Source organism: Genypterus blacodes, unplaced genomic scaffold (genome assembly GCF_046128005.1).
Source record: "Genypterus blacodes isolate CSIRO-AG114 ecotype Tasmania unplaced genomic scaffold, CSIRO-AGI_Gbla_v1 ptg000073l_1, whole genome shotgun sequence".
NCBI lineage: Eukaryota > Metazoa > Chordata > Actinopteri > Ophidiiformes > Ophidiidae > Genypterus > Genypterus blacodes.
Window position 1 is genome coordinate 5,307,415 of NW_027466883.1, and position 27,677 is coordinate 5,335,091.

General features: G+C 48.4%; 1 protein-coding gene across 1 annotated transcript; it reads right to left on the reverse strand.

The window, feature by feature from the left end:
• Positions 1-313: 313 nt before the first annotated feature.
• sptb (spectrin, beta, erythrocytic) lies at positions 314-26,940 on the reverse strand. Its single transcript, XM_076157544.1, has 37 exons — positions 26,581-26,940; positions 23,096-23,350; positions 16,804-16,955; positions 16,522-16,695; positions 15,223-15,320; positions 14,857-14,937; positions 14,573-14,688; positions 14,329-14,441; positions 14,057-14,244; positions 13,730-13,847; positions 13,392-13,550; positions 12,907-13,209; positions 12,663-12,813; positions 11,640-12,510; positions 11,399-11,536; positions 10,430-11,189; positions 10,073-10,275; positions 9,567-9,657; positions 9,186-9,332; positions 8,214-8,480; positions 7,827-8,051; positions 7,406-7,495; positions 6,930-7,220; positions 6,694-6,824; positions 6,401-6,605; positions 6,087-6,310; positions 5,808-5,958; positions 5,202-5,446; positions 4,422-4,560; positions 3,899-3,983; positions 3,434-3,630; positions 3,231-3,310; positions 3,035-3,098; positions 2,642-2,898; positions 2,379-2,552; positions 2,129-2,171; positions 314-1,778 (listed from the first exon to the last, which is right to left on the reverse strand). The coding sequence occupies exons 2-37, from the start codon at positions 23,241-23,243 to the stop codon at positions 1,587-1,589; spliced, it is 7,071 nt and encodes a 2,356-aa protein (XP_076013659.1). The 5' UTR covers positions 23,244-23,350; positions 26,581-26,940; the 3' UTR covers positions 314-1,586.
• Between the last annotated feature and the right edge of the window lie 737 nt (positions 26,941-27,677).

The following is a 27,677-nucleotide window of genomic DNA, read 5'->3' on the forward strand; positions in this document are numbered from 1 at the left end:
TTAAGCACTTTATTTGACCATGCACAATTTTCAAATTGTATTTATTTATTTTATACTTTAGCTTGTAGTGGATATACCATCATCTAGCACAGACTGGGAATGTCTCGCCATTCATGTTTTTCCCAAGCCGGATGCCATCTGTGGCGGCCGCTACAGAGACATATATTTCATATTTTTTTCAGAAAGCACTTCATGGATTCTTCCATCAGGATATTATGAGGATTGCAGCACATTTTTACAAAAGTGTTCCTCAAAAGTTCCGCCTGGAGCTTTAACAGAAAGAAAAGAGGCCGAGATTTAGTTTTTGGAGACCTTTAAGGATTATTAAGAAAGAATAGCTCTGATTTCCATACATTTCCATTTCTGCATTTTGTTGTTTTGTACCATATATTTGACCTTATATACTTATATAGTCTAAACTAATCTAGTCCAAAAAATATAATGAGGCAAAAACTAAAAGACCTGAAATGTAATTGTAGCCTAAAACCAATCCGTAAGGTTCCAGGCTTTTTCTCACTTGACCTGCTGTTGAATATACATAAGTTATAAGCTTATACACTTATTTCAAATTTTCATGTGAGACCAAATATTTAATAGAATGTATTTTCAAATACAAGCCAAAGACAAATAAGGCAGAGTCAAGTTGGTCTTGATTGACGGTTCAAGAATATCATCATAGCACCATATCAAACTAAAACATACTTCATGCATCTGTAGCTATACTGTATATGTTATAGGAATATATATATTAGAAATGTAAGGTTCAATACAATAAAGTGTTGGATATATTTCAAGTTCACAAAAACCTGCCACAGTTCAGCTGAAAATAGAACAAGAATGGATCTATAGTCCAAACTGATGGTGGTGTGACGAGACAGTCGGTTATAAAATCATTCCACCTTCACAGTGCATAGAGAGAGAGAGCTTTTACCTGCAGTGAACATCAGTGTGTCTGTGTGTGTGTGTGTGTGTGCGCACTGTACAGCACTCCACAATGCTTTGCTTACCAACACATTCACAGAGCTTTTCAAAGCCCCCCAATGCGCAATCGACTCCTATCAGTAGCGTTTAGTGCTCCAAATTCAAACAGCACAGTATTACAGTTCACAACCATTTCTACAAGGCAGATGAATCAAAGTACTCATAGGAGTGAAGTACGTCTGAGTCGCCCTATCTTCGTTACAGGCCTGCGTTATCGTACACGGCGATCCAAGCGTGGCATTCCAAAGCATAAACTGCAGCAAAGGTAACAAAACTATAGAGGGGAAAAAAAAGTTTTACAAACGTTCTTTGGTTGAGTGTGAAAGGAGCATTCCTGTGCTTTAATGCTTTGAATTTGGCATTTGTTAAAAAAATGACAAAGAAGAAAAAGAGTGGACCTTTGCAAAGATAAACAGGCTTAGATACAGGCGACAGAGTGATGGCTTCAACCTAAAGTACAACATTTCATCTATCTTAATACTTGCAAAATAATATAAAAACTCTCGTGATAAAAAGCTTGCTCTCACTGATTGTACACAAATACTACTTTCTGTTTCCCGGTTGCCTGGGTAACACTCCCGACGGCCCTTCCCGTTTCCCTTTTACTACTTCTTCTTGGCAAAGCGACTGAACTTCTTCTCCTTGTCTTTCTTGGCAGCGCTGGGCTCCGGCAGGGCAGTTGAGGAGGAGGGCGGGGGCAGACTGTGGGCTTTGGCCCCCGGAGGCCCCGACGCCTCCTCTGTTGGCAGGGGCTGAACGGCCGTCTGCATGGCCTGGCTCCAACGCTGGAGCTCCTCCTGATAGGAATGACAAAAAAACGCAGCACAGCGGCTCACAAATTGAAATCCACCTCCGCTAGGCCATGAATGTTTCAGCCTTTTACTTTATTTGGGAAAATGAACAATTGGCAGGGGTCACATGTCGAGCATTTAATGTTAAATGAGGCACCGACGAGTCAAAAAGGAATCGCAACATGGATAACCTTGCGTTGTTGTGAAAAATAAAATGAATCTTACTTGTCAAGTAACTACTGCCAAGCGGTTACATACATATAATATATGTAGAAATATATAATTCACAATCTATGGTCAAAAGAGAACAGCTGAAGAAGCGTGACGTAATTGGTAGAGCAGTTAAATAAACTCACCTCGTCTTTACACTGGAACAAATATTCACTGCCGTCTCCAAGACTGTGAGAGAGACAAGAAAGGAGACATTCTGTCCATCAAGCTGCAGAGAAGGAATATTTGTGTCCTCTTAAATTTTTAATTGGAGCGATCAAAGCTGCTCTCCTCCCCCCAGCTGTCTGAAAGGGGATTTGCCTTTTTCATCTGAATGAATTTCAGTGAAATGAAAGCCTAGGATAAGAGAGAGATTCGGGATGTGGAGATTCTCACCGTAGTTTGGTGACGTGCTTCTTCTTCTTGTAGTTGCTGAGGATCTCCCAGGTGGCGTTGTTGAGAGACAGCGGCTCCTCTCCGTGGTACGTCGTGCCGTGGCCGAAGCTCTTGGCGTCTTTGTACGCCGACAGCTGACCGGGTTTCAGCACGCAGTACAGGTTGTTCCATGACCTGAGAGCGAGGAGAGATCCGTCATTGCTAATCGATCGTTTCAGGTGTTGAGCTCAAACTACGAGGCTCAGGTGTGTGTCATGTTGTACCTGTTGGACGCCTTCTTTCCTGAGCCGTCCACATCGTGTTTGCGTCCCATCACGCCCTCCTGCAGCACAGCCGTGGTCCTGAGGGGCTCCGTCGGCAGTGTGGCCGCCCTCTCGGGTTCTGCGGGGATCGGTGCTGAGACGGAGGCGTCCAGCTCCAGGGAGCCGCTCTCTCTCATCTCTGACTCTATGGCCACCGTGGAGTCGCCCACTGTGCCCTCCAGCAGGACCGAGCTGGGCTCCATGGCACCGGAGCCAGACTATGGGTTAGACAAAGAGAAGCAAGTGTGTCTTTGCTTTATGACTCACTGAATATTGTTAAAGTGCCCAGGCGTCCACATTTAGACGTGTCGCCTGCTTAAATACAGAGGGCCGTCGTTGAGGGGGGCCACTGACCACAGTTTGATCCTCCGTGGTGTAAAGCTGTGAGGAGTCTTCTACAAAGCCTGTGTCTTCTCTCCTGCAGGGCAAAGAGCAGCATGGGGTCAAGATCAGAGACCTTTCAGTGTGTGTGTGTGTGTGTGTGTGTGTGTGTGTGTGTGTGTGTGTGTGTGTGTGTGTGTGTGTGTGTGTGTGTGTGTGTGTGTGTTACCTGCTCTCTCTCTCTGAGCGCTCTTCTTTTAGGAACTGCTCCATCTCCTGTTGCTGCTTCCTCAGCTCCAACAACTCCAGCTGCAGCACAGTGAGCAAACATAATCCACCATCTAAACCAATGCCTTCCTTCAGTCGAGCATCATATCAAGACGACTGGACTCCACGCGTCCCTGCAGTGTGTGTGCGTGTGTGTGTACGTACCGTAGTGAGGCGCTCCAATGCGCAGAATCGCTCCTCCCACGTGGCGGTGGATTTCTCGAAGGCCTCGTGCCGCTTGAGGAGTTTCTCCACCTCGTCCACCGTCTGGCCCAGATCTCTGCTGGTCACGTACGGCTCCTGAGCGATCAGCCAGGCCTCGGCCACAGAGGCGTCGCGTGCAAACTGGCACACCTCCAGCACTGCACACGGTGAAGACACAGGTGAGTGTGAGGACAAATCTGAGCATGTATATTTAGTGATACAGTCGTGTCAGAAGCCTTATTACTTCATAAGAGCTTAGTTAGTTTGATGACCTTGGAAAGTTTAAGTATACCTGTCTGGTCAGAGTAACATGTCCAGTGTGTGTGTGTGTGTGTGTGTGTGTGTGTGTGTGTGTGTGTGTGTGTGTGTGTGTGTGTGTGTGTGTGTGTGAGTAGTTCCTCGTCTGATGAGAGCACTTTCACTCACAGAGTCTCAGCCAGTCCCATCTGTCGTCCCACTTGAACATCATCTCCTTCCTTTTGTCCACCAGCTGCACCAGCTTCTCTTTGATCTGACAAACACACACACACACACACACACACACACACACACACACACACACACAGACACAGACACACACACACACACACACAGAGACACACAGACAGCCACAGTTGCATGTCAGTATTATGAAACATCTTAGCCCCAAGACTGGTTATTATCTGCAAAGCATTAGTGTTGTGCAGCAATTATCCGCACGTTTAATTCAGACCTGTGTCAATGGGCCATTTAAAACCTTTTGGTGTTCCCATTTCTAATTAGTGTATGCTCTGTGGTCTCCACTATGAGTGTAAGATGAGAGGATTCTGTTATTTCCAGGCAATCCGATTGGTTCCATTGTGCCAGTCAAGAACAATCGCTCCCAGAAAAGTAATTAAATCCATTTCAAGGAGCGAGTTGAGTGCTGGCTGTGCCTGAGAAGAGGCAGTCTCTCTTACTTAAGCCTCACCTCAGCGGAGTCTCTGTGTTTGCGAGTCAGCAGTGCCTTGCCGAGATCGGCGCAGTCTGTGAATTTGGCTTCCCGGGCTTCAATCTCAGAGCGGATCCCCTGGTGGTACTTCTGCAGGAGCTCCACAGATGAGACATCCCTGAAGCAAGAGAGGGAAGAGAGGCACGCTGTATAATGATGACAGATGATGTGGCTTACCGACCTCTGTTGGTGAGTGCTGGAACTGCAACAACATGAGTAAGGCTCGGTAAGGCATGGTTTAAGATAAAGCCTACAGCTTGTGTTTGAGAAAAGGCTTCCTTCTGCATCCACTAATCTCTACAACAAAACACATCCCCATAGAGACTTAAGTAACGGACAATACATCCATGACAACTGGTTACATCATCATGTCTTTATGAATAAACATATATAGAAACACCTTCTGCTGAGTCAGGTTATGAAAGCTCTGAGCTGGGAGCTATACACTCATTCTTATTCTTCTGCTTTTCCTCCCAAATACAGAGATCCACATTTTTGTTTGACTGACAACTGATGTGGATTGAAAGTGAAGCTCCAAAATTCAAAGGGCAAAGATTCCAAACAGGTAGAAATATGTTGTTTCTCAGCTCTCTGAAGCAGATTTCCCTGGAGAATAACGAAACGCTGCCTCTGGCAATTGCAGGAATCATAGTTGATATGTCAGAATTCAGTGAGTGAAAATCTCTCTATATGAACAATTCCATTTTATTTCAGGGATATCTGATCCACTGTGGAAGTCTAGCTCCCAGCCGTGCTCACCTGGGCTTCTCCTGAGTCTCTATCTGCTGGATGATGCTCTCCATCCAGGCCATCAGGTCTCGGACCATGGTGAAGAAGCGGAATTTATCCGCCGTGTCCACCAGCCGAGCCCTGCGCCCCTCGCAGGCCTCCAGCAGGCCCTTCCACGCGTCCAGCACCTCCTGCTCCGTGGTCTTGATGGCATCTGCCTTCTCCCCCGCGTACTGGGCGTGGAGACGTGAAGCCGTCTCCTGGAACTGCTGGACCTGAATGATGGAAGAAGAAGTGAGGGGGTCAAAATGGGAGGGCCAAACTTTGAGATAATGCACATTTACATGGACTTTCTCTGATATTAACAAGCATTTTAGACGAATTTCGCAATAGATTTAGTGGCTTGAAACTTCATGTTTTCCAGGTGCTGTTGTTTAGTGCTGAAGAAACAACTTCTTCAGGTATTACTTGAATAAATGAGCATATGCACTGCTAATGAACCATTCAATCCCCCACTTCACAGCTGCTGAAATATTTCCTCCCTCTTCTTCCGTCTCCACACGAGCCATCAGCGTTTGCCTCTTGTCCACTTCCTGCTGTGCCCTCCTGTGTTTCCTGTGATTTCCTGTGTTGTACCTGATTGCCCAGAGCGCTGATGTCTCTCTCAAAGGCAGCGTGCATCCGGTGGAAGGACTCGGCCTTGCTGAAGTCCTCTCCCACGTCGTCGGGAAGCTCTTTCTGCTTGTCGTGGATCTGAGCCACCAGCTCCTTCCCGTCGTCAAAGTACCTTAGAAGACAGAGCTAAATAAGTTTCTGCTCCTCTGGTTTGATGCACATTGTATCATTTGTGTTTGTTTGGATATGTTGTGTGGCGTTATTGGATTAGACATGAATGAATCCAGATGTTTTCCTCACTTGAGCAGTTCGTAGGACGCAGTGAGGAGCTGAGCGCGAGTGTCGATGAGCTCCAGCAGGTCTGCCCAGCTCTCGTTGATGCCGTCCTTCCACTCTGCCATGGCGGCCGCCTCGCTGTGTCCGCCCTCGATCAGCTCGTCTATCGTCTGGTTGACCATGTCCACACGCTCCTGACCCACCATCCCCGTCTCCCGAGCGAACTCCCGGAACTTATCCCTGAGAAGCTACGCAGAGTTGGAGGTAGAAGGTTTTAGGTCTAAGTTTTTGTATGGGTGGTGTCGCTGTGCATGTGTGTGTGTATGATTGCGTCGCACCATGACGTGGTCCAGGTCCTGGCCCATCTCCTGAGAGGAGGCCACGACATCTTTCCCTGCGATCCAGTGCTCCAGCTCCTCCACCTCGCGGCTCAGCAGGAAGTGGTGGTAGGTGTGGTCCAGCTTCTTCCTGCGGTCCTCTGCCAGCTCCTTCAGCCCTGCGTACTGCTTATCCACCTGGCCCTGCCGCCTGATGATGGCCTCGCTGCAGGTAAGAGGAGGAAGGGACAACATGAGGGAAACATCGTAACTGTGCCGAGTTTCTGTGTACATCAAATCTTCAAAGCGCGGACCCGTCAGGATGTTCCTCGGCGAACATCTTCTGGGCGCGATCGGCCAGCTTCTGCATGGGATCTGTGTAATCGTCCACTGCCTGCTTCAGGATCATGTGGCGCTTCAGCATCAGCATGGCACTTTGTTCATCCTGGACAAGGAGAAGAGGGAGAGGAGAAGGAGGGAGAATTGTGAAAGGGAACAAGTCCAGCATACGCCGCTTCCTGTCTCCTCTTCTAATGACCTCTGTGCGTACCTTGGCCTTTTCATCAGTGATCATGTAGAGCTCCTGCTCCCCTATCCAGGCCTCGGCCTCGTCTGCGTCGTTGTAGTACCCCTGGGCCATGTTGGAGCCGCTCAGCCTCTCCCTGCGCTTGTCCGTCTCGTCCTGCAGCCTCTCCCACGCCTCCTCCAGCTCCTTCACGTGGCCGGCGATCTTCACCGCCTCCGGCCGGCCCTCCGCACTGGCAGCGGCCTCCATCCTCCCTCCCCGCTCCAGTACTTCATTGACGCGAGGCTGGTGGCCCTCGATCTCCCTCTGCAACGTCTGGTAGACAGGAGACGAGACGGGATGGTCACGGAGGAAGAACCACAACATTTAACATATCATCATTGATGCTTAATGGATGGAGCATTTTATATTTGGAGATTATCTGTGGGTTGAGGTCTGTCACTAGTGGTAGTGTAGTGATTTCCAACTCTTTGTTATCTTGTGTAGGACAGACTGGCTACCTGGTTCTTCTTCGTGAGCATTTGCACAGTTTGAAGATTGTGGCCGTGAGCTTGTGACATAGCAAGGGGCATCCTCTCCTCGATCCAGAGCTGCCAGAGGACGACAAGAGAGAGAAGAAGAAGATGTTGATAGTAGATAAAAGCAAGATAATGTATCAGACCCTTTTACTAACAGAGCTGGTGGGCTTCCCTTTTATCTAAATTAATATGTTAACACTTTTCGGGGGGAAACTCTGCTTCAGCATTTAATAATCCTATTTCCTGAAGGATTCAGTCTGAATCTGTTACCTCACTGTCAGCCCAGAGCTACTGTTACACCAGCAGCAATCTGTTCTCCTCTAATATCCTGTGATCAATCATTTGGTAGATTAAGCAAATTCAACGCTTTAACTTCGACTCCGAAAATTGGATTGGTGCTCACCAGCTCATCAGCCAGGTCTCTGTAGAACTGATGCACAGACTTGGCCGCCTCCAGCTTGCCCTTGCGCTGGGCCAGCGGCGTGAGGAGCTGCTGAAAGTCTGCCTGCAGGGCCTGCTGCTCGGCCTCCACCTCCGGCTGGTCCTCCTTGCTGCCACCGTGCTTCCTGACGGCCTCCTGGAGCTCCTCCAGCTCACGTGCACGATCACGCACCTGCATCTCCGTCATCTGAGTCAGGGAGATGTGAGATTGTGTGTTTGTATTGTTGCTCGCTCCATTGTAGACATTAAGTGGAGTGCAGATCAAAATCAACGTCAACGTTATCCACAGATCCAGAGGAATCACAGACGGTAACATGCATATTGACAGTATGTCCGTGTACTCTCAGACCTGATGTTTCTTGAGCTGGATGTTTGCGTTGGTCAGGTCTTTGACTTCGTCGTCTCCGCTCCCGAGTTGCTGCTGCAGCTCGGCCAACCACTTCTTCATGTCCGTCAGGCTCTGGTCGATCAGCTCCGAGCGGTTGGCGTCAAACAGCAGCCGGGCCTTCTCCTGCGTGGTGGACTCCAGCTTGTCCCACAGCTCGTGAAGCTTGGCCAGACGCTCCGTCACTATGGGCTCAAACTCCGGCTTGGACTCCTTCAGCTCCTGGCCCTCCTGTAACCATGGAAAAGGAGAATTTCTTTCCCAGTTAGAATTATCTTTAATCTCTCATTATTCTTCTCATTCCACACAACACTCTCAAACAATACTTAGATGGATTTAATCAAACATTGATATCAAGACATCCTGTAAATCCAAATAAAAACAAACATATGAAAATAAAATAGGAAATAAAAGCAGTAAAAATATTAAACTGAGAAGTAATATCACCTAAAATAGGAAAATTCGGACATCAGGTTTTCACTTCAGGAGGATTGAGTGAATGTGTGTAAATAAATATAAATCTCTAACATGCTTTAACATCCTAATCTCAGGCTAAACAGCAGGTGTCTCATTTTTAGAACAACTTCTTGACTTGATAATGAATGGTTAAATGTGACAGGTGACAGCCTTGTTGCTGCTGGGGGTCCAACTAAGTGAATTTATTAAGATGAACGTAGAGTTTAATTCTGCATGAATAAGATTTTAAGTGGTGCTTAATTAGTTACTGTCGAGGGCTAATTAGACAAAACTGATTGTTCATTAGATAATCGTTTTGGAGCAATAGTGGCGTATTCCTACACATCTGTCTTCCATATTAAACCCATTTAAGACACCACACACACACACACACACACACACACACACACACACACACACACACACACACACACACACACACACACACACACACACACACACACACGGAGCTGCACTGACCTGGTCCACTTTGTTGAGCCAGTCTTTGTTGGATGCCAGCTCGGCCATGAAAGCCTGATGTTTGAGCCACTTGCTGTGGAGGTTCCTGGCCTCATCGTATGACGTATCCTGAGCTGTCAGCATCTTCTCATTGATCCACAGAGTCAGCTGAGCAGAGGAGGAAGACAAAATATGAGCAAGCGAGTAATAAAATTGGTTTTAAATCCTGGACTCATCGCAGGATTTAACATCTAAGTCTAGAAATAACATTTCTTAACGCTTAGTGGGAAACTGGTCCAAACAGGGAGAATACAGAGCAAAGTCATCGTCTGAAATACTGATTCAGTCATTGATTTATGTTTCCAAACAAATCAATGAAGAGTAAAAGGACGACAGACTCACATCTTGGGTGTTTTGCAGAAAGTGCTGGAGGTCACGATTATCTCTCAGCTTTTGCGACACCTCCTGAGCTCTCCTTTGGTTGGTGTTATGCCTGAGGGTCAAAAGCAAAGAAAAACATCAAATCTACATCACTCCAGACAGAACACACACACACACACACAGAGGCAAATACTGTATCTCCGTCTGTGACATCACTCAGACCACCAGTGTCGAGTATCTAATCCATATCAGCGAGCACTTTACCACGATCTCCTCCTCCACCACAGCAAAACACCTGACACAGTAACCTAAAACAATCATCTGTCTCTCTGATGCCCGGTGAAGAATAGCTCTCATTTACAGATCAATATCCATTATACCAGGCGCCTGTCTACCAAGCTGGATTGTGGGAGTTAATGGGGAAAAGACCCGTGTTCGTGTCTCCTCTGTCTGTAACAAAACAGCGCTGAGGAAGAAGGAGGAAGAGAAGCGGTTTGTCTGAAACCGTGTTTGAGAGTCTGACCTACCTGTCTCGGATGGCGTCCATTTTCTGCTGGACATTCCCGGCGTACAGGTTATTGCCGTCCACCAGCCTCTGTCCTTCCTGCAGGGCGCCGTCGATCTTGTCCTCATTGGCCTCCATGGTGCTCACAAAGTCCTCGTGCTTCTTCAGGGCCTGCTCCGCCCCGGCCAACGTGTCGGGCTTTTCAACGTGGGCCAAGGTGTACTCCTGCAACAGAGCAACGCACGTGTCAACAACCAGATCGAAATACCTGCAGCTAAATACCTGTATTTACATTCATTCTAGTCTTCTTCTACATTTGAGAGGGAAACATTGTGGATCTGCATTAGACCTCATGGGTGAGTACAATCGGTCCTGGTACCTGGTTGTTGAGAATGGTTCCTACAGCTTTGGCGTCCCTCATGAACTGCTGGAAGCCAAGGCCATTGTCCAGAAGGTTCTTGCGGTTGTCCCACATCTTCTGGAGTTCGTGCCACCCGCGGTCCAAGCCCTTGAGCCTCTGCTCCAGCTGCTGGTACTGAGGGTCGTCCTCCTGCCCTTGCATGACCTGGGCGCCCGTGTCCTTCACGCGATGATAGTCCTCCTCGTGGTTGTTTATGTCCTCACGCACCGCATCGTGAAGGCTCAGCTTCTCCTCGGCCTCAGGCAGCGTGCCAGGCATTTCGTCAGATGCCACGGCCTTCTGGGTCTTGAAGAGCCAAGACTGGAAGTCGTCCATGTCTTGGAGGAAGGTTTGTAGCTTGCTGACCTCGCCTAGGGAGTCCTCTCTGTCACTCAGGGTCTTTCTAAGCGCGTTCCAAGCCGCCTCTAGCTCCCCTCTGCGGGCCAGGATGTCCTCTGCGTTCTCTGGGTGCTCCTTGGCCAGCTGGTCGGCCTCTCTCCTCAGGAACTGAAGCTTGGTGTCAATGGCAGCCAGATCTCTCTCCATGCCAAACAGTTTCCTCTGGATGGTCATGACGGCTGCAAGGTCATTGCCTAAGTCCTGTGTGGACTCAATCACCCGCGTCTTGTCTCTGATCCAGGCCTCCGTCTCGTCACACTCCAGTCCGTAGTTGTTCAGACTAGCGGCAGAGTCCACTTTCCTCTTCTTGTCCTCCACCATGGCCTTGAAGGCCTCCCACCTGAGAGAGAGAGAGAGAGAGAGAGAGAGAGAGAGAGAGAGAGAGAGAGGACGGATTATACATACAGTGTTTATGATGTTTTCACTCATGTTGCTTTGACTCACTAAATATGGAGCCATAATTAATGCCATGGCTGAGATATCCACACTAATGAGTATTTAGTGTTATTACATATTTCATTTACATCTTTGTGTACATATTTACATCACCTCTTATTCAGACGCATTTGACATTCCTTGATCTCATTGGTGCGAGGGTGTCTGCTGTCCTCCAGCTGTTTGACAGCTTTGTTGACATCATCAACTCTGGACTGCATGTGTGCCATATCATGAGCTAACATGCTCAACCTGAGGTGAAGAAAACAAAGACAACAAAGAACAAAACACTGGTTAAAACAAGATTGATTACAGGTGCCATTATCATGAATTTGATCTGCCTGTTGACTGTTACCTATTCTGTACAACTTCCAGATCCTCCAGCTTCTCCGGCACCTCTAATCCCACCAACCACGTCTCCTTCTGGCCCATCCAAAGCTTGCAGGCATCTGTTTCACTGAAGATGGTGTACAGGGCCATAGCGTCTTCCAGCTTCTTCTGTCTCAGGTCCGCCAGAGACAAGAGGTCCATGTACAGGTCCTTGATTTCTTTCAGGCGTCTCTGGATATCTGGGGTGTTGCTGAGCTCCTCCGGCAGCCCGTTGGCCTGTTTGGACAGAGCATCAATGGTGGCTCCGTTCTTGACCGCTTCGTTCCTCAGGTCCTTGTGCTTTTTCAGTAGGATCTGGGTGGTGTGTTCATCCTGGCCCACATCATCACTGCTCATCTGCCTCTTGGCATCAAGCAGCCAGGCCTTGAGTTCATCAGCATCTACCTGAAACTGGAAGAACTTCTGGGTGTCCTGGAGGTTTTGTTTCCGGAACGCTGCAAGTTCCTCCAGCTGCTGCCACTGTCTGCCGATGTCATCCATGGATTCTTGAACCTTCGCTGAGCCAAAATGCTTTGCCTGGATCATCTTGTCTCCCTCGGCCATGACCTGGCTGAGATTTGCGCGACGGGCCCCGAGTTCGTCCTCAAAGGCGCTGTGTTTGCTCTGGAGGACCAGCACGCTTGTCAAATCCTTGCCATAATCCAGGGTGGAGAAAATGTGCTCCTTCTCCTTGATCCAGCTCTCCAGCTCGGCCATCTCCCACAGGCAGTTCCAGAAGCGGCGGGACTGCTCAAGTCGAGCCCGACGCTGGGCTGCCAGGGCGCAGAGCTCCTGGTAGCACAATTCCAGGTGCTGCACCCTGTCACGGATCACCTGGGGGTCACAGGGTTTGTAGCCTGGGGAAGGAAGAGGAGGAACAGCAAGAGGAGTGTTAACATATCAACTTCATTCGTCATTCTGTTTTATTCTCCTCAGGATGCTGCATGTTTATGTGTTAATGTGCGGCTGCTTCTTCTGCCAAGCGACTTAGATCAGCTGTTGCACTTACTGTCTCCATTGGCAAACTTCAGAGCGGCAGCACTGGCATTCTGTACCCTCTCTGCCTGCAGAGCGATGTCGTTCTCCACCAGAGCGTGTTTCTGTAACAAGTCCTCTACTTCCAATAAGTGCTTCCCAAAGTCAGGAGACAGCAGCCGAGCCTGAGGAGAGGGGACAGGGACAGGGAAGACGGTGCTTAGAGGCACTTCAGATAAGGTTTAATGGCGTCCGCCACACGACTCGAATCCTCTTACCTTCATGTCGTCCATCCAGCTGATGATGTAGAGCATCTCCTGGAAGATCCTCTGCAGGGTCACGTTCTTCTCCAGACGCCCCCTGCGGGCCTTCAGCAGCTCCTGCAAGTAATCCCACAGACGCAGGATGTTGTCTTTCCGCACGTCGATTCTCTTGGCGTCGTGGTAACGCTCGGACTCCAGCTCCTTGGAGATGTCCACCAGGGCCTGGACACGCTCCTCGTACGCGGCGATGTCCGTCTCGATGGCGTCATGCTTCTTCTTCGCCGCCTCCACAGCTGGCAGGTCGTAACCGAAGTTATCCTGGAGAAAGGGCAGAGAACATGGAGAGGTTCATTAGAGAAACAAAACTCTTTGTGCCGAGAAACTTCTCACTCCTTTATCTGCAACTGACACATTTTAATGAGTGTCATCTCCACCGCTCACTTCCCACCGACAGTAACGAGTCTGTGTGAAGGCCCGAAATAGAATCTAGGATCTTTTACCTGAGCCACTAGTCTCTGGTTCTCCAGCAGCCATGTCTCCCTCATGGCCGCCTTCCTGTCGAATCTCCTCGCCATCTGCTCCAGCTTCTCCTGTCTGATCAGCTCGTCTCGGAGGACGCGCTCCCGCTCGTGCTCCGCCCTCTCCAGACGCTCCCAAGCCTGCACACAGATGCTCAGGCGGTTTACAGGAATTTCAACTTTTCGGCTAGTTGGCAGATGTGATTAATCACTGTCTTGTCTCTTTTGTTTGACCCACGGAGAGTTCAGAGGTCATCGTTAGTCACAAAGCAGCAGCAGAGATTCAGGATTTGAGGTTTTTAAACTGTGGGACGTCTCACCCTGTTGATATCTGAGACCAGAGCTCCCTCTTTAGGAGTGAAGACCCTCTGGTTGTTGGCCCTCATACGACTCTGTATGGTGAACAGCAGCACCTCTAGGTTTCCTTTCTCCTGGAATCTGTGAAGAACAAACACACACGTTACATAAAACTTTTATATATTTGTATTATAAATCTGCAGAATTTAACTTGAGTATATTTTCCTGGTAATACTTAAAATAGAGTTTTCAATGGAGGAGTGGATTGTATTTGTCTGACTACAGCAGAATAGAATAAGAATGGAATGAGGTGTGGTGTGGTGGGATGTTGTGTTGCCACGGCGACTCACTTGGGCGGCTTCTCCACGGTGCGGTAGGTGTTGAAGGCCTGGAGCTGCTGCTGAACGCCCGTCAGAGAGTTGGCCAGTTTGCGGTTGTTCAGCACGATGATGGTCTGCTCGATCCAGGTCAGGAGGTCTGATGCCAGCGTCTCGTACTTGTCGATCATCTTCTCCGTCCCGATGGCATGATCGAGAACCTGAAACGGGGTAGGAGATGGGCATTGATGTCACGCGCCAGTATTCAAAGTGTGTCAATCGCACAGGTTCACGCTCATCCTCACCTTTCCTACTCTTTTGCCCTCGACGGCGAGCTGCTTCATCTTTGAGAAGTAGTGGTAGAAAGCCACGACGTACGTGATGATGGACTTCTCATCTGGGTTCTCCGTGAACACATCTATTAAACAGAACAGCAGACAAGTTAGTCACAGCCAAGACAGAGACATGGCCGGTCCGAGGTCTCATTCCATTTGGCTTAAGGCTTATAAACATTAAGCTCGACGAGACGCCGCAGCCTCCGTCACTCGCCTTCTGGGTCTAAGAGTTTGGTCACGCCGAGCCTCTGTTCTGCTACGTTGAATGCGTTCTGGAGGTTGTGGGTTGGGTTGGACCTCTTTAGGGTGCTATAATCCACCAGGTCTGGCCTAAAGGGAGTGAGAGATTGAGAGAGAGAGACAAAGGCACAAAGAAAGATGGAGACGAAAAGAGAGAGACGGTGACAGTGATGAAGGAGGAGGGAACGCTGAGCAGATGGGTTCAGTGTGTTTATACAGAGCTTGCGAGAGTGGATTTGGCAATTCATCTCCTCTTACCTGTGTTTGTGTATGAGAGCGTTGAAGGCCATGCCGTCTTTCCAGCTGGTGGTGAAGTTAGTGATGTTGACATTGGGATATCTGCAAAACAAAAGCCACAGGATGTCATTGACTGTTTGAAATCAGTGTCTGGGTCTGAGCAGAGGCAGTGTGTGTGTGTGTGTGTGTGTGTGTGTGTGTGTGTGTGTGTGTGTGTGTGTGTGTGTGTGTGTGTGTGTGTTACCATGGCATCAAAAGGACGACGAACATTCACAAGGAAACTCGTGGGAATCTACATGAACTGATTCTAAGGAAAGACTGAACCCATTTTGACCCGCTTAACTGCCAGCGGGCGAGTCACGCCAAAGGGTCAGGTGCCCCACTTACCCTGCCGTTTTCATCTGACACCACAGAAGAAGAGCGTCCTTGGCGGAGCGCGTCTGCTTTTGGTCCGCCTGGCCCGTTTCCACGATGATGTCCTGGATCTGAGTGAGACACGCAAGAACAGCCGGGTGATGAATAATGAACACGAACTAACGACTGTGGGGTTTTTAGCGATGAAGCGACAGCGACGCACAGCAGGGAGCAAGAAAATCTGACTTATTGAATATGTCTCTAATAGGATGCACCAATGGGGAACGTTTTGGAAAAGACGTAATGTATCACACTGAGGGAAAACAAGATTTGATTTGTGTAAAACAAACCTGATTCTGTGATACAGCGGCAAGATTTCTACCCAGTTGGATTAGTGCAAATCTAAACCGAGGGGGCCAGTTGATGAATTGAGGGGCGGGCATATATTGAACTTCCTCTTTTCGCCCGCAGTAGTTCAGTAATTAGAGCGGTGATGTGATCTGAGCGACGGCCCCTTAGAGACGGCTAAATTTAACCAGCTTGGGTGCATTCAGACTGTAAAGACAGGAGCAGGTCGACTCCGTTCTTCCTCTTTTTATTTTTGAAAACGTTGAATAATGCAAAAGGCTGCGTTGTTTGAACTGACGTGTCTAAAAATACTGCTTTTGTGGAATTAAAAATAAATATAAGCCCCCCCCCCCCTCCTCGGGCAGATAACAGAATCAAACAAGATGTGCTCTGATGTTTGGGATGTGCTTCAAAAAGCAGAAAATAACAACCGGAACCTGAAGGCAACACATTCCAAGAAAATGGAAAGTCACAAACATCCCTGGGCTGGAATGGTTTCTGTGCCGTTTTCACGCAAATATTACAATAAAAACTGTGCTTTTCAACGATATCATGTTGCATTAAGACTGCAAATGCGATTAGAATGCGTTTAGGGTGATAATGCATTCATATTCTAATGTGTTCCTTCATTCGTTTGCTCTTAGTTGAAGCTGTTGTGACATATTGGAAGTTCACTGGCACATGAACACTGATCAGGCTGCACATGTGACTTGAATTGTGCTATTTACAGATCATCATATGTCACAAAACCTTAAAGAATGCTGTGTAAAAGTCGTATCTTTCAGATCTGAAGAACCCTGGATCACTGGTCATCTTTGGTGAGTAAAGTTGACACTTCTTTTAACATTGAAACATTTGATCATCACAATTTCCCCTTCCTCTGAGAAGTGCAGCTCTAAACCTCTAAGCCTCATTTTAGAGTATTGAAGTTTGATTTTGATCTTTGCCTGGACTTTGATCGGAACCTGTCCTGTCCCAGTTTACCTGGAAGCGTAGGATGATGGTCCAGATGAGACCCAGGATGAGGCGATGGTTGCCGTCGACGATGTCGTGAGAACCCATGTTCTCCAGGTGGACCCTCTGCTCTTTGAGGAACTGCAGGGCCTTGTCCACATTCTCCAAACAGTGGATGCGCATGCGACCCTTCGTCGGCTTCGGCTACAAGGAGAGACAGATGGTCACAACCGGATCAGATACGTTCCTACACACACACACACACACACACACACACACACACACACACACACAGAGGAAACGGGCTCTTACCAATCGTTCACCGGAGAGCACCTCCAGCAGTTTGATGAGCATGCGTCCATCTCGCAGGTCCAGGTAGAGGTCAGAGATGCGACAGCCAACGCGGGAGAGGATGGAGTTCACCCATTTAGTGAAGGTTTTCTTCTGAACCGCCTCACGCTCGTCTGATGGAGGAAGTAAAGATGAGAGGGCAAATGAATCAGGCCTTTTCTGCGCCCAGGACCTTCGCTTGAAAGAGGCAGACGTACTTGTATCAATATCTGACTTCTAACTCACCCAATAAGATTATCAATACTTCCGGTACCTTCAAATAAACACTATCTCCTGAATGCAGCTGGCTGAGTGACGCCTCCGGCCACAGAGCTGCGTTGCCGCCTCACTACGGTGTTCAATTAGGAAACCATTAAAAGGAGGTCGCTGTGTCAGATCTGGATCAGTCACATCTTCACTGCTGAATACTTAAGACTTCCTGTATTCCTTCAAGTTAATGCAGCAAGTCAAGTAATGGATGTTACTCTAATGGTATCATCCCCTGTACAGATATCAGCACCTGAGTAATGTCAATAACGTTACAAAGTTAATGCATCAATGACGGCAATGAGAGATCATTGACTACCGATCACTGCTCTGCCTTTCATGCTTGCTGATATTGATGGAATGGTTTTGGAATTCTGGGAGAGAAGCCTTATGTTAATGGGAGGATACATCCTTTCACAAAATGTACAGAAACTCACAGAAGCCGTGCCGCATAATGAAGTCGAACCTTATTTACGTCAGCCTTGGAATTTGACCTTGTCCTTATAAAAGACAAAAAGATGAAATTTCCAACACCTGCAGTAAGACGTTACAGATGGAGCTACACAGGCATCGTGCAGTGTAGGTGGATTTATGCAGAAAATTCCTGGAGTGCAGTTTTGCATGAAATCTTGGGAATAGCAGAGCAGAGAGCAGCAGCAGGTAGAAGAAGCTTAGAGAGGGTTTGGGGAGGTTGAGCTCAGCCCACGTCCTGGTTTCACGCCTTTAATTCATGGTATCTCTCGTGCGCGGCAGATGTTCCACCTACTCGCCAGCAAATGTCAAATTTTGCCGTCTGCAAGCATGAGCGAGTGAACCATGTTGTGTGTAGACGCTTGGAATGAACGGGAATGAGGGTGGGGTATGTGGGCGGCGTGTTCGATTGGAGAAGACTTACCAAGTGCTCTAATGAACATTTCTTCCTTTAAATGCACATGTAGGAACTGGGAATTGTGCAGACTGATTATATTAAAGAAATATGGCCACATGGCGACAGAAAGTGAGCGGGGGAAACATGTTATAGCTCAAACATGGCGATTTTCAAATTCGTAATCATTCCGACACACAAAATTTGGTACAACATTTGCTATTGCCTTGATTAAGCAAATTTAGAAAGGAATTTTAGAATCATGATGGTCTTTTCTAAGTTTTAATGAGTTTTTTTAAGGCGGAAAACTTGATTTTCTGCTTCATCCCTTCCGGGTTTGAAACGGTTAACCGGTTTAGCCGTTTCTGATGAGACATTCTTCCCTCTGATGTCCCATGTGCCCCAGTCTGACCTGTATATTTCACATCCCAAACATGACTGCAAACGAGCGCGAGGGCCTGCATCCTTAATGACTCCTGTGATAAATGATTCAGGCCCCGAGGCTGTGCAGAGGCAAGGAACGAGTGAAGGAAGAGAAGGAGAAGTGCTGAGAGAAAAAGAATGGATGAGAGGATGGAGGAAAGAGAGAGAGAGAGAGAGAGGGGAAGTTGAAGATACTGGATTAGAGGTGCAGTCAGGAATGGAAGGAGAGGAGAGGAGAGATGGGGGAGGGCTGGAGCAAAGGTGAGGCGGGAAGGGGCAGAGTGATGGCGGGAGAAACAGATCAGACAGTAAAGTAACGGAGGCTCTCAGGTTCAGTCTACAGAGACCCGGGGCCGGAAAATAGAACAGGAAACATTAGTTGCTCAAAATAAACCAAGCAAGGAACCAAATGCTCCGGAGTTTCGCGTCATCAACAGCTGCGATGCAAAGAATCAGCACTTATTGTATGTAAAACACACAGAGCGCCGTTCGGTAAATAAATCATGCTTGGTTCTGCTCCCCTCAGCAGAACAACACGCTACACGCAAACACACCCGTCTGAGCGCTCCATTAGTGTCGATTTGGAACACGGGCGACACGATCTGTCAGCGGGACTTAGACGAGACAATAAGAGGACAATAACATCCGCGTGGTCCTCTGCTGTCTCACATCACCCTGGCAGGAGAGGAACAGGAGAAGTGTAATGCTCTCGGCCATTTAAGCAGCCGTTCCGTGCCTCCTGCTGAGGAGTTTAACGAGCTCAGCGTGACGTTTTGCTGCTTTATTCCCTCTGTTTACTTTTCTGTTGACTCTTTCTCTTTCTTTTTGTTTACACTTCTTGCAGAGGTTTTTGTTGTTTAGCAAGGAATCCTAAAAGAGCGCTGCCAAAAAGACTCAAAAAGTCATCAAAAAACCTTTGCACTACAGTCATACTGAGTGAAAACCGGCTATTTTCTGTGCTGCCCCCTGAATGTTGCTCTGCTCTGATAGATGGTGGTCTGCTGTCATCAGTGAGGTCTGGGGTTCAAATCCCTTTTGGATTGAGGCGCCCCGGGCTCCCGGTAACATCTGTGCTAGGTTAATTACTCCTGCCATCGCCCTTGACCAAGGCAACAGGCAACAAGAAAGGCAACAATAAAGTTTCTTCTTCTATAAAAATGTAAAAAAATGTGGAAAAAAAAGTACAAAGCGTCCTTTTTGAAAGACGAAGAAGATAAACATGGCGAGTGACCTGTCTGTGTGTTCCGCATTCAGCCTCGCCTCGCAATGGCCGTGCAGCATCACGTCTGGGTCACGCCGGCCTGCAGCAGCACCTCGTCACCGCGCGTATCAGAACAAGCTTTGCTAAACACGCGGCTCTGTTTCACATGCTTTTACTTAGTAATCTTTCATGCCGTCTTTGACTCTGGTGAAAGCCCCATGACTTATTCATGCTGATGGATTTTCCCTGTAGCTACGTCTTGATCCGTCTTTTCCCACAGTCAGCTCTTACTGGACTCCCAGATCACAGCCCCCCCTTGCATGCCTGAGTCATGGTACCTGTGCAGCAGGCGTGAGAGCGTTTCCTGCTCCGGGCCCCGAGGCTCTCTGGGATCCAACCTCGGCTCTGTCGGCCTCACTTTCAAGCCGACACGATAGCATTCTAACGAGAGATTTCACCGAAGTGAACCATGTGGAGGTGAGACGCAGCTGAGGAAAGCTCAAAGGTCAAAGGTCAATGTGGAACAAACCTCATCTAGGTGAGCAGAAGAGGACAGCAGAGATGCTTCAGGTACATAAATGAACTTGTCAAACTTTCAATCCATGAATGCCAAAACCCCCACAGACACGTTGTTGTTGTTTCCCCTCTCTGGCCTCGTCTCTCTCACCGTCTCACTGTCTGTTCTACTTTCATTTTCATTTCATTTCTGTCAAACTGTATTCTGCAGGAGCCGTCCGTCGCTACAGAGATCCTCGGCTGGACAAAAACAACAGCGAAATCAAACGTAAATAAAATTTAATGGAATCCAATTGTTGGGTCGATACACTTGGCACCGAACGCCTCAGTGATTTAGGGAAAGCTTTAAAGTTTGTACGCTTCACATATCAGTTTCCTCTGCAGTCTCTGCAAAGGAATCGCTCGATACTTGAAAATCAACCAGAAGCTGAAAAAGTATGTTTCCCTGTCGGTTCCTTCGACGTCTCCTCCATTTTCCTCCTCTCACTAATGCACTGCTGTCATCAGGGAGTTGGATGGAATAGTGCTAAGCTCACAAAACTCCTCAGTGACGGCAAACCACTCTGTTAAAGCCTCAGTATCACGGGCAGGGAGACGTTAAACCGTCGGAGGAATTGATTTTATTCCGCACGAACAACCTAATCAGACTTTTGGAATTAAAAAAAGAAAGGATTCGGTGGAAATAAGCAGGAATGTGAGCGTGTTGGCAACCATTTAGGAGTTTTATCCATGAAATATTCAGAGTGGAGTCGAGTGAACAATTGGGGCAAAAGCCAAGCGTGTTGAAAATAAATAAATCACAACCTGATCCGTTTAATAAAAGGGTCACTAAGCACGGAAGCTCTGTGCTCTGCTCCGGTCCTCACAGGTCTCAAACTAACTTCACGCTGACATCACACCCACCCGCCCCAACAATCCCCTCCTGCCCAAAACACAAACACAGTGTGGGGGGGCGAGGGGGGGGAGGGGGTGAGACAGGGTGGACAAACTTTCTCTCGGCCCTCTCGCAGACAAACAAACACCCCCGGACTCTGTACCTTGCAGCTGCCTGAAGCGTCCCTCCAGGATGGAGTTGAAACAGATGTTGGAGGTGCTATAGCTCAACCAGCGAGCCCGCTTCATACTTTTGGCTGTGGAGGAGGAAGAGGCGGAGGAGGAGGAGGAGGAGTGGGGGGGAGGCTGGGGCGCAGGGGCCCGCTGACGTCTCGGGGTGCAAGAGGAGGAAGAGGACGAGGAAATGGGGGAGACTCCCGCAGGTGCCACCGGGACTTGCAGGAGGGTGCCGTTCCTGTCCTGATGGTTCTCCGGCTCCTGCTTCCTGCTGCTGCGCCCCTCGGCCCTCACCGCTTTCCTGCTCTCGGCTCTTTGGGCCCGGTGGACTGGCGGGGTGCTCCGGCTCCGGCTGATGCTCATACCCACCCGCACAGGCGCCTCTCTCTCTGCCGGAGCATGGGGCCTGCTGGCAGCCTCCTTGCTCCCTGTGCTGCTCCGGGCAGACGCCGTCTCCCTGCTGCCCGTCTTCAGGCTGAGCTTGACGTCTCTTAGCCGGGGTTGGCTTATAGGGGCAGCACGCAGCAGGCACGGGCTGCTCATCTTGACCCCCAAACAACAACAACACACAGCTTGGAGCCGGGAGAGGAGCTTGGCACTCCACGTCTCTCCTCCTCTCTCTCTCTCTCTCTCCCTCTCTCTCTCTCTCTCTCTTGGCTCTCTGTCCTCCTTTCCACTTCCCTCTCGCGGTCGCTCCTGCTCCCTCTCCCTCCCTCCCTCCCTCCTTCCCCTCCTCTCTCTCTCTCTCTCTCTCTCTCTCTCTCTCTCTCTCTCAGGTCTCTTTCTCTCTCCTCACTGCTGTTGTGATGATGCTGTGCTCCCTCTCTTCAGCTCAGTGCAGAGTGATTTCTCCAGCCTCGTCCATGCATACAATATGTTTTCTGACTCCATGTCCACGTGCTCCTCTGATTCCCCCCCACACAAACACACACACACACTCCCTGTCAGCAGTGACGTCACTTATTGGGAGGTGAATGCCTGACACAGTCGTGAAGCAATCAAACATAAAACCATCTCCAATCCCAAACAGCCATGTGTATCCCACTGCTTATGTAAGTGACCGTACATTCAATCCACACGCGGGGTTTAGATTTCAGACTTCACAAGCTTCTCTCATCCCCTCCCTCCTTCTCCCCCTTTCCACTTCCCTCCCTTCTTCTCCAGTTCTCTCTCACTCTCTCTCTTTCTCTCTCTTTCTCTGACAGGAAACACTGATTGCATTACGGAAACATCAGTGCAGCAGCACTCTAACACAATATCTCCCACACACACACACACACACACACACACACACACACACACAGGCAGGCACGTACACACAAGCTCTCCTCATTTAAAGAGACAGCAGGAAAAGTGAGGCGAGTGCTGCCTCATCCCCAGCCTGGACATTAACCATACTGGCCACGCTGGAGTGTGTTACCTCGCTCCGCACAGCCTCTTTCACACTCCGCACACATCACGGTTGACCTCTGCGATGTCTGCGGCTTTGCCAACATGAACACGCCGTGACCCTCAACTACCCTTTTCCACGACGCAGCTATTTAAAACCTCCAAGCAGCCGCCCCGCAGGTGGGCCGGGGGCTTACCGGCTCATCCAGAACATGCCAGAGATGCAAGCTATGGGAGGCGGGGGAGGGGGGGGGGGGGGGCAGGGCAGCTGTCCAGAGCAGTCAGATGTGGGACATTCTGGGAATGTGCAAACGATCCCTGTAACTTGCAGGGTGCGGACTGGCGGCGGGGCTCAGCTGCTGGGGGTGTGTGTGACCACGGGCCACATGCGCACAACAAACACACATACCGTACACAACACCTGCAGGGTATCCAGGGAGGAGCTTGTTGTAAGTAACGGCAATTATGTTTCGCAAGCCCACATTTTGAGAAAGACTCAGGCACAGACACAAACGCGTCACGGATACGGATCTAACCTGTTTACACCGCTCACACTCACTCACCTGCGAGGGCCTTGATGCGGGAGCGCTCAAAGAGCCGAGCGGAGCAGTTGTCATTGTCTAGTTCCTCGTCCGAGAGTTGGAAGCGGGTGTTGATGTGGCTGTACTGCTGCGTGATCTCCACATTGTCAAAGTCCGTGGTGGAAGTCATCGCGGTGGCCAGCTTGGCGAGCGGGTCGGGGTGGCGGGGGAGCGGGGACGGCGGTCGGCTTCCTCAGGTAGTCGAGGGCAGGAGGGAGAGATGAGCAGGCAGGAAGCCTAGAACGGAGGTGGGAAGACAGAGATGCCATTATGATTGATTGTGATGATTAGCTGTGGTTGGGCAAACACAAGACCGAGACTGAGATCGACAACAAACACCAAGAAGCGGTTTGAGTGTGAAGATATAGACAGATGTGGTAGCATGCAGATGTTTAGATAAGGACAGATCTCCCACTGAGGAGTCAAACAAGACACATCAGCCTGATCGCTGCAGAGGGAAATCTTATTAAGTGACTTTTAGCAAGATCCAGTTTCTCTTTCATTTGAGCCCTGAAGCTGCACAACGCAACTTAACACAATTTAGCCAAATGGTCAGTGAGGCTTCTTATTCATAGGATGAAGAGGGGCAAGTGATGCACAATTGGTGATTCTAGATTTCTCATAGTTGGAGCAATATTTCTGTTGCAGTTTGTACAACACACAGTTTGTATTTTGAGGTCGTGTTTCCATTAATCAATAATACAGTGGCTTGTGTGGGCTTGTGTCTATATTTGGCAACAGAATTTAATTTAGGCCATTTGGGGCAAATCCCTGTCGGTGTCAGGTAGTTGTGATAGGATTATTTTCCTCTGCCGCAGCCCCATTTCTGTGAATAGAATGATGTCCCGGGCTGATTTAAAGCTTCTGTGTTCGCCCCCCTCACCGCCCGCCACCACCACCGATCTCCATTTTGAGCGCGACACTTGGCTCAACGGTCACCCTGCAGTGTGTGTGTGTATTCTTCGTTTGGAATGGCGGGTGAAGGGTAGCTGCTGAGATAGAGCTATCTGTGTGCAGCATAGCTCCCTTATCGTCTCCCACCGAGGGGGGGGCAACCCGCCTCTACTGGAGAACATGACGAGAGCGCGTCGAGCCGCCAAAGTTTAAATGACGCCGCTCACGTAGTTTGAACTCTGAGTGCGTGTGTGTGTGTGCGTGTGTGTAAAGATAGATAGATGTTTCTGAATCACGCTTTCCTCATATTCATTCATATTCATTTGGAAATCTCTTAAATTCATCCTTTTAAAAGCCTATTGTCTGATTTGAGTCATTACATCATGCTGCTTTGTCATTCTGTTCTTCTTCTCTTTACTCTTTTCCTTCGTCCCTTCTTCATTCATCACTCTTTGCTCTGTGTTCTCTCTCTTTCTGAACCCATCTCTTATGTTTATGGAGACGCACATTAATGATCAGCTCCTTCCTTCTCCTCTTTTAGTGAAATATGTTGTCATATTCCGCTCCTGTAGTCACACAAGTGAACTCATAACGTGACCTCAGAGTCAGAGAGTTTGTCTGGTGCGTTCAGGGGAAGAGAGGCCCTCAGCGATGTGCGACTCTTGCGTCCCACAGGCCTTCCTCCTCCTCCTCAGTGCTCGGTATCAGGCCTCTGCAGAGGGGGTCTTATCAGTCTGCTGATGCTCCACCCACCACCGGGGATCCCCTTATCACCTCACACACAAACCTGGATGGGACTGTTGCACAACTACTCATACTGTACCTCAAAAACTATTAAGCAGTCCGAACTAACAGCTATTCACAAAAGTCTATCCTGCCTAGTAAGGACCGAGTGATATGAAAGGATGGGGCGGACGAAAGGTCATAGGTCAATAGCATGAAGTGCTTTTGTGGCGTCCTTGAGAAACTAACAAAACTCCAACTTCTCCCTCCAGCTTGAGCTTTATAATGTAACACACACATCCTATCGCCCTCTAATATGATGGAAACACTGCGGAAGAAAGCCAACGTAACAATGCGGCACAACCTGCACCTGCACCTGCACCTGCACACACACACACACACACACACACACACTCCCACACTGCATGTGAGGCTCCTCTTTGAGATGCACGACATTGGAATTTCAGCTGATAAATTACTGCTCACGTAAAGAAATATACCTTTTTTATTATAAATTCCTTTGCTATATCATTATGTATCCCTACAACACTGAAATGTTATGTTTGGTGCAAGGAGACCTGAATCTTTATGTAGTTTTGCAGTATCTTGTCGCTTTTAAAGTCAAATCCATGTTGACGTCTTGAATCTGAAGAAGACAACACATCAGCAGCAGGAAGGGAGTGAGCACATTCTGTCTGAGCAGCATGGAATCAGATGGAGATGAAATAAGAGATGGGTGTGACCTACAGTGTGTGTGTGTATGTGTGTGTGTGTGTGTGTGTGTGTGTGTGTGTGTGTGTGTGTGTGTATAACTGAAACACCAGCTGTAAGGAGACAGGGCCTGTGGTCCAGCAGAGACTATGTGGAGAGTAAAACTGAGACATCAACACAAAGTGTACTGCGATCAATATGGAGGGAGGAGGAGAAGGAGGAGGAGGCCGGTATGCTTGATTGAGTGATGACGAAGAGATTTAACTTTCTCCTGCAATTGCCAATACAAAAACCAAACAAGTCTCTTGCTCCTGGATAAGAAACATTTTACAAAGGGGTGTGTGTATGCGTTTGTGTGCGTGTGTTTTACCAACACATATTCTGCACAATCCATACTTTACATTGATTAGTGTGCGAAACAATTCTACTCTTGTGGTCAATGTTGTTTTGTCTGGAGCAGTTCTGAGCCTGATCTTGTGAGAGGTTATAAGGAATCGATAGTAAACTGTTCCTGGAGTGTGTTTACATAAAGTCCAGACTGTTACCCTGCGACATGCACACTTGTCCTTTTAAGGGGAATAACGGGAACTCATTTGTACAGAGGGAGTTGTCATTTCTCTGTTATTCCCAAGGCTTTGACATCACACAGCTGCTTGCATTCACTGATAAAATGCGGATTATGAAGTGATTTAAAACAGATAATATCCAAATAATGGAAAATAACATTGGATAAGCGCTTTGGAATGAACTTGGAGAGGTTTTATGGGCGCGCAAAAGGGCAAATGTGTCACAACGCGGCACCGACGGGCCTCTGCGGCCTACAGAAGTTGATTCATTGTGCTTTAAGTTTCAGTTTAAGTGTTAAAGATGCATTAGAAACGAAATTTTACCAATTATTCAACACCCGCAGGAGACGTCAGTTTAAAATAAAATCATTAGTTTACATCGTTTGGGAACAACGACCTTGTTTTAAAATGCAGCCTGGGACCCAACAGGTGGTTGAGAGGAAACTTGAAACTCCATTACGAAACAACGGAACAAACAGTAGTGAGAGAGAAGAACCGAAGAAGTGATCACTGACACAAACTATTTTGGCCAAAGATCAATAATTTCATTTAACAATTTTAATTTACACTTACTCGCTTCTGGATGTTGTCCTGTCCTGAACGTGTTTATCTTGAGTCGTCTTCGCCTGCCAATAAACCAATTATGATCCCATTGAAGCTGCGGGGTGCTGGTGGTGTTGGAGCGGCGGTGGTGGAGGCGGCGGCGGCGGTTGCGGTCACGGTCCCGGACGGGGGATGAGGGAAAGGGGCTGTAGGCTCCGAGCGCTCCACGGTCATTCCCGAGAGCCCGCGGCGACTGACCCACCCTGCTGCCGGGTTAAAAATAAAAGTGGGCGCATCCAGTACATGATGTGTGCAGGCAGGGGACGGACATTCCTGGGAAGAGCTGGTGACTCTAAATGGCACAGAGACACTTCTAGTCTACTATGCAAACCCCCCCCAACTGCACTCCACCCCGCCCCGGACAAAACCCGCCTGTCACTCTAATCTCACACACACACCATCACCCCACCCCCCCTCCTCCCCCCCCTCCTCTGGAAATGTCACCTCCACTACTGTGCCACCACTCACAAGAGGGGAAACAATCAAGATCCAGGAGTAATGGAGTTGATCCCCCCCATGTTACAGAAATGCAACAGGTGCGTTCCATTTTCCACACTGAACACTTTGAGGGTTGTAGGTGAGCCAAGCATGAGCAACTACCAAGACCAGCTCAGAGGTCTGTGGCCACTACAGAAGAAGTAGAAGTTGTAAAGTTAAGGTTTATCAAGTACTTACAACAACAAGACCATATTCATACAAAACCAGTGTGACATTCTGCTGTCACGTGATTGAACTCACATTTTTTGTTGTTTTTTTTCGCTGCATGAACAAATTTTTGCCACTAGATGGCAGAAAAACAATCAAAACAACCTCACACTAAGTCCTGACATGTTATTCATTCTAAGGTTGCCCTGGCTGACGCTTCTGCCAAATAGTTTGTACAGATTCAGCACAAGTGGGACAACATTAGGATGCAGGTGTCTGTGTGTTTTTTCTACCTCCTTTTAGCCCTGCTTTGGTCTCCACCAACTCCTGAGAAAAAACATAAACCTAACCCTTACAGAATCTTACAGAAAACAGATCTATTTAAAGTTTTTATTTTAACTTTGTTTAGACTTTATTGTTCC